The following is an 11,818-nucleotide window of genomic DNA, read 5'->3' as shown; positions in this document are numbered from 1 at the left end:
ACAAAAATTGTCTTGGAGACTGGTGATTGACCTTCTTGATTGAATAAACCAATTTTGATGTGCACATTTCTTCTAGAGTCAAGGATCTCATATAGTGTTGGGGTAGTATCCATCATCTTGATGTTTCACTTTAACTCTTCCAGTTCTTTCGTCAGCTTCCACTCTCTTGTACGTATCTGGTTTATCAAATCATCCTTCATAACAAGATCAACATTCAAATTCATCATGGTTTCTTCATAGTTCTTCAATTCATCATTTAAGTTCCGATTCATTTTGACAAGTTGTTCCTAACTAGCAACCAATTTAGCATATTCCTCTTTAAGATGAGTATGCCTCTCTTCAAAATCATCCGATGACATGTAATCTTCATCTTCAAACTCTGATAGATCAACTCCAGGAGCAAAAAATGCAACAAAGTTTCTAGAAACTTCACCATCATTCTGATCCACATCATCACATTCATCATCACTCCAAGTAGTGACAATTATGGACTTCTTCCTCTGAAGATATGTAGGGTGTTCGGATTGTATATGCCTATAACCTTCACACTCATGACACTGAATCTTTCCCGTGTTGGATGAGGAATTCTTAGTCTATCTAGTACGCGATGTTTGACCAGACTTAGACCTAGATGAGTTTGAGTTAGACTTAGTTCCTTGTGAGAATTCTGGCTTGTTTTGACTCCTACCAGTTTGTCCTTGTCCATGGCGATTAAAGCCTTTTAGAATCTTTTTGAAGTTCTTTGTCAGTAGGGCAAGAGCTTCATCATCCAGATCCTCAGCGTCTGCTTCAGTCACAGCTTCAGTAGTGAATGTGACTAATTTTCCCTTCCTAGAAGCACCAAGGTTATCCTCAATAAGAACTTGTAATTCATAGGTGTGTAGGCTTCCCATGAGTTCACGAGCAATCTTGTTTTCTTATCCTGAATTCTCATGTATAACAGTCACCTTCATACGAAATCTTCTTGGTAAAGATCGAATGTTCTTCATTACAACTCGTGACTCAGTGAATGGTTTGCCAAGAACTGAGGCTCTGTTCATCAAAATCTTGTACTCTACTGTGGAATTCAGTGATTGTCTCTTCGTTCATCTCCAATCCTTCAAACTTGGACAATAATATCGGTGATAAGAGTGAATACGGACTCATGCAAGAAACCTACATTTGAATTTAGTGTTTTGTTGTTGTAATATGAGAGAGTAATTTCAGCGTCTGACCAATCAGCTTCTGGTTTTGCAACTAACTATTGTACCATTTGGTCCAATCTATGTAGGAGATGTCCAACCAGTAATCACAAAACGGCAAAACCTTGCTCCTTGGGCTTGAAGGTAGATTCGCATTCTGACTTTCCAGAATGAGTAATTCGTACCATCCATCTCGGGTGGCTTCATGTTGATATCTGTCATGTCAACTCAGATTCTAACACACAACAGTATATACAGAATATAGAAATAACCCAGATTCCTAAAAATTCAAGAAATCAACACAATCGAATATCACAAGATACATAAATTAAATTTCCTTAAGGATCAAGTCACTATGTAGACTTAAAAGCTCTGATACCAAGTGTGATTTCGTGTATATGTGATATTTTATTTTGCTGGTTAACTATATGAATTTTCTGTTTGATAAAATGTCTTATCACAAACCCTAAACTTGTTTGTTCGAAAGTTATTGTAACAACGATACGATTAAGTGCGGAATGTAAATCAAACAGGAAGTAAATGACACAAGGTATTGTTTTCCCAGTTTGATACACTCGTATCTACGTTTGGGGGACCACCATCAGTGAGTTTATTCCACTCTCTCGACAGCAATTCAAACACACGATAAAGAGAACACATTCTCAACCCAATGTGAGATATACCTCACACGGTACGGTACAAACCCAATCTGAAGATGCTATAGAGGATTGTCAAGGCCGAAGATCCATGCAATCAACAGTCCAAATCCCTTTTTTGAGATCCGCATTGTCGATGTTTTTCTCACTAACTCACCCACCACTATGCCACAGTTGTATGGTTTACGGTCCAAAGATAAAGCTTTGTAGATCTTTCTTCTCAAGTATCTTCTTAAACTCAATTCATCAACAATGTCTTGAGAAGATGATATGTCAAGGTATTCTCTTTTTGAATGTTAAGAGAGTTTCTTGAAATTTAAATATTTCTTTGTAAACTGTTAAATCTATGTTAAACCCTCTCTCAAACCAGTGTATAGATAATACTCTGATCCTTGGAAGACAAGTAATTCTTTAGATGTTCCATGTAGATGAATTACTGTCTTACCCTTGAGGTATTTCAGTTAGGTAAGGGCTTTCTTTTAAAATAACCTCAGACAATGTAACTGCTCCGCTAACTATTCTGGATAAGTAAATGTAGTTCCAACGGCTAGCTTTCAAAGGCTCTAGGGTAGTATCTGCTCCAACAGATCTTCAATCAGAATTCTAACTAACACTAATCCTAACCTATCTATTTTTTTCATAATAATCAAGCCAATTACAGGTTGGGGTTTACATCACTAAACACTAACAAATAATATCCAATCAAATAATACAACATAAAGAGATGAATATTATAAGGTAAATTTAAGATGAAAGTATGTTGTTAATCATTTATTATTTGTGAAAAGTTTTTTAAAGCTTGTTTATTAAACTTCATTGGTCAACAATAAATTCTATTTTTTTTATTTTCAAAATAAGTATTTATTTATTTTAATATATCAACATATACTATAAAATTGTATCATCTATGAATTTGTTTGATACTATAACTATCACATAATTGTACTTATTAAATAATGATAAATAATTATCTTTGAGAGATTTTAATCTAAGAAGAATAATATTTTAACTTAACAATATGAGAATAATATATATATATATATATATATATATATATATATATATATATATATATATATATATATATATAGTAATTTTACTTTACATTTTACAATATTACTATTTGATTTATATATTTATTAACTTAATTTTTATTAATATTTGAAATTATTTATGTTGTGTTTTCTAAAAGAGGTAATCATAATCATATTAAATTAACTCACATAATTCTCTAAAAGATGTAATCATAATCACATTAATTTATTTGATGATAATATCCCTAGATTTAATTTTAACAATGGACTATTTGTTGTCAAAAGTGAAAGTCAAGGTATTTACGTGTTTTGGTCGAATTGAAAATTAAAAATCAAAAGGAGTACTAGTTCAATAGTTCGAGGACCATTTGTGGTATTAACTCAAATTAAGTTACTTATACGGAATAATATAATACTTTTTTAGAAAAATATAGTATTTTTAAAGCAAAATATAAAAGTAATACATTTTTCTTTAAAAGTATTACATTTCTCTTAAAAAGAACTTTATTTCTAATTAGTATTACATTTTTAGTATAAATATTATAATTTAATGTTGATCAGACTCGTCTGACATAGATTCATAAAACGGTCTCACACAAATTTTTGTTTATATAATATATTTTATTAAATTTGTCCTCAAATTTAGAAATCTTTAAATAAATAATGAATAAATGTCATTTCTGACAAAACTTATCATATGCTAATTGTATCTCGAACATTCTCCATTTCAGCTGTGTACACTGCATTCATATCAGTTGATGGAAGAAGTCTAAAATTGACATCACAACAATTTGTAATTTGATGGGTTTTAATGATTGCAATTTGATTCTTTCAAAAGTATAAAATATTTTGTGTTCGTCTAAATCAAAGGACGGCCGTCAAAAGCTTAAAATTTCATCCCAGCCGACAAGAAATATGCCCGATTAAGGTGGGATTAAATACTAATCTTGGTTGTTCAGATTTAATCCAATTGAATTTAATATAGCTTTTTAGTCATCAACTTTAAAAGTGACAAATCTTGGTCATTCAAGTATTGATTTTAATTTGTATCAATTTTAGTCATTTTTGGTAGATTTTTTGTTGAATGCCAATTTGGGGCAAGGTAAAAAAAAAAGAAGGTAATTTCGTGACCCAAATTAAGATACACAACAAAAATATATGTTTACTAGTGACTCTTTGAAAATTTTAGGATTTCCTAAATTTGGATAGTTTAAGTTTTTTTTTTTTTTTCTACCAGGACTATGTGGTCTAATGGTATCCGGGTTGGATTTTCAATTGGAAGATTATGAGTTCAAGCCTCAGTGGAGGCGTTATTGGTTCTTTGTGTTTCAGTAGGTTGAGAAATTATATGAACAGATACTACAATGTAATAGAGCCAGTAACTTTCAAAAAAAAAAAAAGTTTTTTTTTTCTTTGAATTTGGGATAATTTAAGGGGATTGGATAATAAAACTACGTTTTTTTTTTGTTTTTTTTTTTTTTTTACTTTATCTTAATTAAATTGTCATTTGGTAAAAAGTTGGCGATTGACCAAAAGTAGCAAAAATCAATAGTTGAAAGATTAAAATTGATTAATTTTAAAGTTGAGATCAAAATGTCAAAACCACTATGCTTACAAATTTTAAACATTGTTAACCCTTAATATTCTTATCTTACTCATATTACAATGTTGTTTAGTTTATTTGATATTGGTGCGACTCAAGTGCTATACTAAGTCGAATTAACATTATGGCTCAATGAGCTACCAAATGAAAGATTCTCCAATACTCATATTTGATATATTGTTGCATCTTTTTGTTTAATGTATTGTCACATTTTTATGGTAACTTTTATACTAGTGAATTGCACATTTATACATCTTATTACAACTAACTCAACTTAGAAATTTAATGATCATATTTTCGAATTTAAATTGCAATCCATATTTAAACAATCTCTCACTAAAGGAGACCACATGTAGTGTAGACCTAAAAGCACTATTTCAATAGGCCTATCATTATATTCATTTGATATTTGGCATCTGGTAGTTGATATTTGACTTCCGGTTACCTACACTTTATCAATGTTATTAATTATAATGTTTGGTACTTTTTTTTTTTTTTTTGAAATTAATGTTTGGTACTAATTAAGCTATAGCATATAAAAATGTACTCATGTTTTGATACGTTCAACCAAAAAGTGGTTTATATGCAATGAAGTAGTTAGCACCCGAAAAAAAAACAAACAATAAGGTACTCCCTCCGTCCTGATTGTCTCATTTGCTTTTTGCATGATTTTTAATACAACATAACAAATGTTACTAACTTTTCAATTTTGTCCTCAAATGTAGGTGTTATTTGTACAAAGTACAATTGTACTTACCTCTAGAAATTTGAAAACGCAAAAGAGTAAATTAGGAAATGTAAAGTGATAGTCGTTAGGTTCAATTTTGGAAAGATGACACTATTTTGGGACAAACTAAAAAAGAAAGTAAGACAAGTAAAATGGGACGGAGGGAGTAATTGGTAAGATAATTGGTTCGGTAACCAAAAAGAAAAAAAAAAATAAAATCAAATTCTGAAAAACACACAACAAAAAAAAAAAAGTAGATTTACGCGCGAGAGTTACGCCTCACATGCGTAAGGCGCATCTCTCTTTCTTCCCACCATGGGACCCACACCACTGCAAAACCTTGGATGCTTGCAAGATGCCTTCAAGAACTCTCTCTCCTCCCCTCTCTCTCTTCCAACAAAGTAATTCCACATAAAAAACTATGCAAAATTTCCTTAATGGGGTTGCTCTAAGAGCAACATTATCAGTTGGGGAGAATGTGGGGTTATTGTAAGAGGGATTAGAAAGAGAATGTGGAAGGCGAGAGGAAAAAAAAATAACAACAAAAAAACAAAATTGCCCCGGTTGACATTAACTGCCAAACACTGGATAGCAAAATTTCAAAAAAAAAAAAAAAAAAAAAAATTAAAACGACGCCGTTTTGCATCTGGGTACACAATGCAACGCGCACCGTGGTGCAAGATATAAATTGCCCCGGTTGACATTACTACCTACAACTTTAGATGCGGATCCAATGAAGTTTCTCTTTGTTTTCATTTCTTACAAGATTGTAGGAGCCCAAATTTAGTGAATAAAACATATATGGCAAATTATGCACTGGAAACGTGTTCACCATGACACAAGGGTATATCCATAATTTTTATGCTGTAGATTCATAATTTTGTATAGTATAGAAATTATGAATCTACAGTATCGAAATTATGAATCTACAACATAGAAATTACGGTATAGAAATTATGAATCTACAGTATAGATGTTATGAATCTACAATATAGAAATTCTGAATCTACAACATAGAAATTATGGATCTACTCCGTGTTCACCATGCGCATGGTGAACACGTTTCCACAACATAACGCCTCGGCAAATTATGGCAAATTATGCGGTGCAACCGTTGTGCGCATGAAATTGGATTCATAATTTCCATACTATAGATTCATAATTATTGAACTTTATATTCACAATTACAAAACCCTGTGTTCATAATTTTCAATGTTCATATTCCCAATTGTTGAACTCTGTATTCACAAATCACATAACTATATGTTCATAATTTGATAACTATACAGTATAGAAATTATGAATCTACAGTTTAGAAATTATGAATCTACAGTATTAAAATTATGAATCTATAGTATAAAAATTATGAATCTAATTTTGTGCGCACCTTTCATGGTGCACACGGTTGCACAGCATAACACTCTGCAAATTATACCATGAGTCATAATTGACATTGCAATGTTGATATAAATATTTATTTTTAATATATACTGAAGATCTATTTTTAACGTACTATAGATTCATTTTTTAGTAGTACATGAAATTAAAAAATATAAAAATGAATCTACAATACTTTAAAAATGAAATTTCAAAAAATAAATTTGTAATATACTAAAAATGAACATTCAGTAAGTTAAAAATGAAGATGCATGTTATTGTAATATGAAATAGTCTACATTGCAATGTGATTATGTGAATCATGACTCATAGTAAAATGATTGAAGATATAACTTACCACGCACTGACTACACTTGCGGTGATTCTTGGGCATGACAATCATGAATCACCTTTGCTAGTACTATTCTACTCCTTGCAGGTTTTACTATGCAAGTAAAATTACTTACAAGTGCACCTACTTTTACCTACGTGTACATATAATTTTACTTTGTTAATATTCATTGATCGAGTGCACCTACTTTCACTTACAAGTGCACCTACTTTCACCTACAAGTGTACCTACTTTCACCTAGGTGCACCTAGTTATAACTATATGTGCACATATATTTATTAACTATAAGTGCACGTAGATCTGACACGGGGCGCGCGCAGGATTGTTCGCAGTTCTCTCCTGGGCCCACAGTTCGCACCTGAATGCTAGTATATATATATATATGTATATATATATATATATATATATATATATATATATATATATATATATATATATATTTGCAGTGAAACAGATATAATTGATGCATACCATCACATCATAGCAGTTGGGTAGTATAGCTTGCATGTTAATGATTCTTTTCACAAATGAATACACATCAATGATATCGACTGTGTAGCTATCTGCAAAGGGTAGCAAGAAATGTCAACTTCAATTCTAAAGAATGATCATCAAGCAATCTCTCTACCATTGCTGCTCTCTCTCTCTCTTTTCTCTTTGAAACTAAAACTGGCAGTATAAAAAATTTAGAACATCCTGATTGAACCACTCTGTACGGTAAGACATAAAGACCAAATCCCTAGCTAATGCATGGACTACTTAGTTCGCAGAATGTCTAACACAAGAAAATTTAAAGCGATTAAATTTAAGACAGAGGCCAACTACTATATAGTGTGACACCTCGGTTACCATTCTAAATAAGTGGTCACGGGATCGAACTCCAGTGGTGGGGGCATTGATTCTTTGTGCTGAAAAAGATTGATAAAATATAGAACAGATACTATCTTGTAAATCATGAGTGTTTAAAAAAAAAAATAATAATAAGGCAAAGAGACTGAATCCCTAGCTAATGCTAGTCTCTCATTTTGTAATTCTATATTTGCATTTTACCTACTTGAACCATTGTACATAAACAAATGAAAACACTGCTACCGGTTTAGACAAGATGAATCAAAAGCCGATTCATGTATGGCTCGTCTTGTTTCCTCATCGACTTGTGTGTGAAGGTAACTGAAGCGTATGGAGTATAAAAAAGCATACGAGAGAGAGAGAGAAACTGACACTGTTCCGTGGGGGTTCTGAGGTAACGCTACAACCTCCTGCTGCCAGTGTTCAACTCGGAAAAAAATGATTTAGCAGCTTCGTATGTAGACCAGCAAATAGCAGCAGCAGGAGCATGGAAGAGCATCCTCGGCATCCAACCCCTCATCAGACCGCGATATCCATCTTTTTTAACTATTGTTTGAAGGACATCCTTGATAGAACCGTTTTTAAATCTCTCACAGCCACACACACCCTGCAACAAGCCATCATATTTCATGAGGATGTTCATAGGAAAAAGTAAAACTTCACAGAGAAGAGAACATTAGCCTATGCCATAAGGCAGTACAAACTCGAAAACGTCTCTAGATTAAAAGCATAACATTTTGCATATGTAGATCAAAGGTGTTGAATTTGGAAGATGGAATGGCCTGACGAGTGGAGAATAACACCCCACCCGCCAGTGAGGCGGAAGCAATAATGAAGAATCAAGGAATGGAAAATGTATAGATAATGCATGATTCTGTATTATCTGTCTGTGTTTCTAATAAAGAAACATAGTACATATATATATATATATATATATATATATATATATATATATATATACACAAACACATAAATGTAAGTAACTACCCATAACTAACACCTATTCATAAACAGACACAACCATATAGATAAACCTAACTCTTTATTTTTCAACAAAAGGTTTCAAGAATCTTACTCAAATCCATGGCAAAATAGAGTAAAGTCAAAGGCAAAGAAGTGAGTATATCTATAGGCCATAACGCAACTATAAGTACACTATGTCCAATACAAACAAGGATTAGACTAGCATTCCTATGGTCAGTAATTACATCACATAAGCTCTCTTGCAGTACCAAATGTGATAGGAGATTTGTAAAACCTATATGCCTCAAAAAATGGATTCTAAACCATAATCACTAGTGCAAATGTGCTGAGTTATCCATTGCATCAGAGTGAGAACCTGAGAAGTCAGAACTTTCTCAATAAAACGCAAGTGTTCAGCAGTACAAAACACCTAAATCCCATCCATATATTTCATTTACCGAGAACGCCTGAGTTTGCATCATCACCCCACATAATGCAGATTTCTATCGTTTCTATTCCTCATTAACCCAACCCAATACTGTCCTAAGCATAACTACCAAATCCCACAAATTAATGCTTATGCTGTTTGAAAGAATATAAATAGTGCTGAATATGTGAAAGTCATTGAGATATTTTGTCAGTCACAAACTCAGGTTATAATAGGTTTTTGAATTAATACCATTTTTGTCTCTCTATTGTAGTGATATTGTCCCATTAGTTCTCAATGATCAATTTAATCAAATTTAGCTAATGATCATAGTGACATTTTCACATTTGGTTCTCTCATCAAGTTATTATTCAAAAATATACGAAGAACGGCACATGCCACAAAACCAAGGCCAATATGACACTACACAACAATTAATTTCATCTTTAGTTCCTTGATTATACTGACATTTTTATGTTTAGTAAACTACTCGAAATTATGGAATTTCCGACCACCTGAAAGTGAACTTAAATCAAGTTGAAAGAAAAAAATGGTCGAAAATAGCAACCGAAGGTTTTTCCGGATATCAAAAATGGTCGAACAAGGCTTTCAACTTGATTTAAGATTAAGTTCAGGTGGTTGAAAATTTCATAATTTCCAGCCGTGGTAATTGATTATTAACTACATCAAATCAAATGGTTAGTTCTTCTCACATGTCACACATGAATTGAGAAAGTGAGGACAAGCATAAAGGATTTCTAAAAACATAAAAATGCAGACTTTCAGGGTGTGTTTGGTTGGTGGGTTTTGCCCAAAGGAATGGGTATGAAAGTGATTGTTGTTGTTTGGTTGATAGATTTTTAGAACACTACTATGGGTTTCGAATAACCCATCAATTGAAAAATTCATACCCAAATATTATAAGGGTTTCATTCCCTTATTCATTCTCAAGCACTAGTATTAGTAACCATTCCCATTCCACCCTACTACCAAACATGTTAAATATTCTCACCAAAACCCATTATCATTACCAAGTATTTGATACCCATTCCGATTCCGATTCCGATTCCGATTCCTATGGGCGAACCAAACACACCCTCAATGTTCCCCAAGTTTCAGAAGGAATCAATAATTTGTATTTTACTGTAAAAAATTGGATAGAGCAATAAAGGATAGAATAATACCTGACATTGGAGTTGAGTCTTCACTACATCAAATGGAGTGGTAAACAATGCTGCAAAACCTCCGGCAGCTGCCCCTGCAGTGGCATGAACTATCAACCGCTCATCCCTTGCATTTTCCGGCGAAATCTCCATCAGTCCCCGCTTTGCGCCCTCGTAAGTGGCAAAATGCACCGCCGTGTAAGGCGCATTCATGAGCACAGTGGTTTTATAGGAGGCATAAAACGTCTTAAACCCCTCCTCCCTCAATACCCTCCTTACGCAATCAAATACCCCCTTGTACGGACTGCTGCTGAGCTGCAGTCTCTGCTTCACCATATCCATGGGCGTGAAGACGGCGTCGCTGGCCACCGTGGCGCAGACGCCCGACGCGGAATGGGCGGCGGAGTTACTCGGATTTCCTCCGGAAAACGCCTCCTTACAGAGCTCATAAACGGAGAAGTACACCGCGTGAGCCGGGCCGGCCCCGAGGGCCATCGCTCCAATACCGCGATAAAACCCGGCAACGCCTTCGGATTTAAGTATAGACTGAACGGCGTGACGAATGCCAACGGACTTGATTGGGCAAAACCCTACGGCTTGCATTTGGGTCTTGACAGTGTCGACGGGGAACATTGCCATGTGCTCCACCATGCCGGCGATGGATCCGGCGACCATGAACTCCCAGAAGCGGAGCCCGTCATGAGTAGTGGATACTTCCTGATTTCGGTGATAATCCGGCGGCTGCGTCACCGGTAGAAGGTCCGGCTTCTGAAATTCGGCGGAGACATTGGTGGCCATGGATCAGAGACGAAGGGAAAAGAAGGATTAGGGAATAAGATACGAATATTCGGATACCTGTTTGGGTAAGGCTGATATGGGTCTATGCCATAAAATCTAGTAGATCTGAAATTCTCTCCACATTTCATTAGCAATACTATCATTTTAACTCTAATATAGGTCTATAATTTCATTTGATAATATACATTATTACTTGAGCCCTATTTTTTTTTTTTTTTTTTTTCATTTTTTACACATACTAGTTTAGTTATAGTAATGTTGATGTATTATTTTAATTGCACTTCAGGTTATTTGACAATATATGTTATTGTATGGCTCTGTATTTTTGTTTCATTTTCCATGCACATTAGTTTCGTTATAGCAATAATAAAGTATCATTTTAATTATACTACAGTTTCATTGGACAATAATGTGCTCTATTTTTTTAGTTTTATTTTCCACACACACTAGTTTCATTATAATAATACTAAAGTAGTATTTTAATTCTACTACAGTTTCATTCGACGATCACGATCCAAAGAGCGATGTGTGGACCATGGTCCATTGTATAACAAATGGGAGTTTAGAGAAAGGATAATTATGTTTGAAAAATTTGTGGATTGCTTAATAATATTTCAGAACAGTAATTGTAACACATAGACTTTTAACGTAGTTCGAGGTTAAAGACACTTTTAAACAATAGACTTGA

The 11,818-nt window shown here is 33.6% G+C and overlaps 1 protein-coding gene and 1 long non-coding RNA gene across 4 annotated transcripts; one reads left to right on the top strand and one right to left on the bottom strand.

Annotated features, from left to right (window-relative positions):
- Window positions 1-7,369: 7,369 nt before the first annotated feature.
- Window positions 7,370-11,234, bottom strand: LOC109182525 (mitoferrin-like). Of its 3 annotated transcripts, none has more exons than XM_019332664.1 (3): window positions 10,354-11,234; window positions 8,152-8,386; window positions 7,370-7,493 (listed from the first exon to the last, which is right to left on the bottom strand). In XM_019332664.1, the coding sequence occupies exons 1-2, from the start codon at window positions 11,128-11,130 to the stop codon at window positions 8,180-8,182; spliced, it is 984 nt and encodes a 327-aa protein (XP_019188209.1). In that variant the 5' UTR covers window positions 11,131-11,234; the 3' UTR covers window positions 7,370-7,493; window positions 8,152-8,179. The 3 variants fall into 3 exon arrangements, with proteins under 3 accessions (XP_019188209.1, XP_019188207.1, XP_019188206.1); XM_019332662.1 differs by lacking the exon at window positions 7,370-7,493 and adding an exon at window positions 7,912-8,112; XM_019332661.1 differs by lacking the exon at window positions 7,370-7,493 and having other exon boundaries at window positions 7,912-8,386.
- On the top strand, window positions 8,393-9,092 carry LOC109182526. The gene is made up of 2 exons (XR_002054379.1): window positions 8,393-8,535; window positions 8,839-9,092. It is a non-coding gene; the product is annotated as an uncharacterized LOC109182526 (long non-coding RNA).
- Window positions 11,235-11,818: the final 584 nt, after the last annotated feature.

This window comes from Ipomoea nil, unplaced genomic scaffold, assembly GCF_001879475.1.
Source record: "Ipomoea nil cultivar Tokyo-kokei standard unplaced genomic scaffold, Asagao_1.1 scaffold1074, whole genome shotgun sequence".
In the NCBI taxonomy this organism is placed as follows: Eukaryota; Viridiplantae; Streptophyta; class Magnoliopsida; order Solanales; family Convolvulaceae; genus Ipomoea; species Ipomoea nil.
Note: the sequence above shows the minus strand (reverse complement) of the source record. Positions and strands in the feature narration are given on the sequence as shown.

Coding starts and splice junctions, on each gene's coding strand:
- LOC109182525 (XM_019332664.1), bottom strand. CDS start 11,130: ATGGCCACCAATGTCTCCGCCGAATTTCAGAAGCCGGACCTTCTACCG. Junction 8,387..10,353: donor AGACTCAACTCCAATGTCAG/GTATTATTCTAT, acceptor GGCTTGTTGCAG/GGTGTGTGTGGCTGTGAGAG.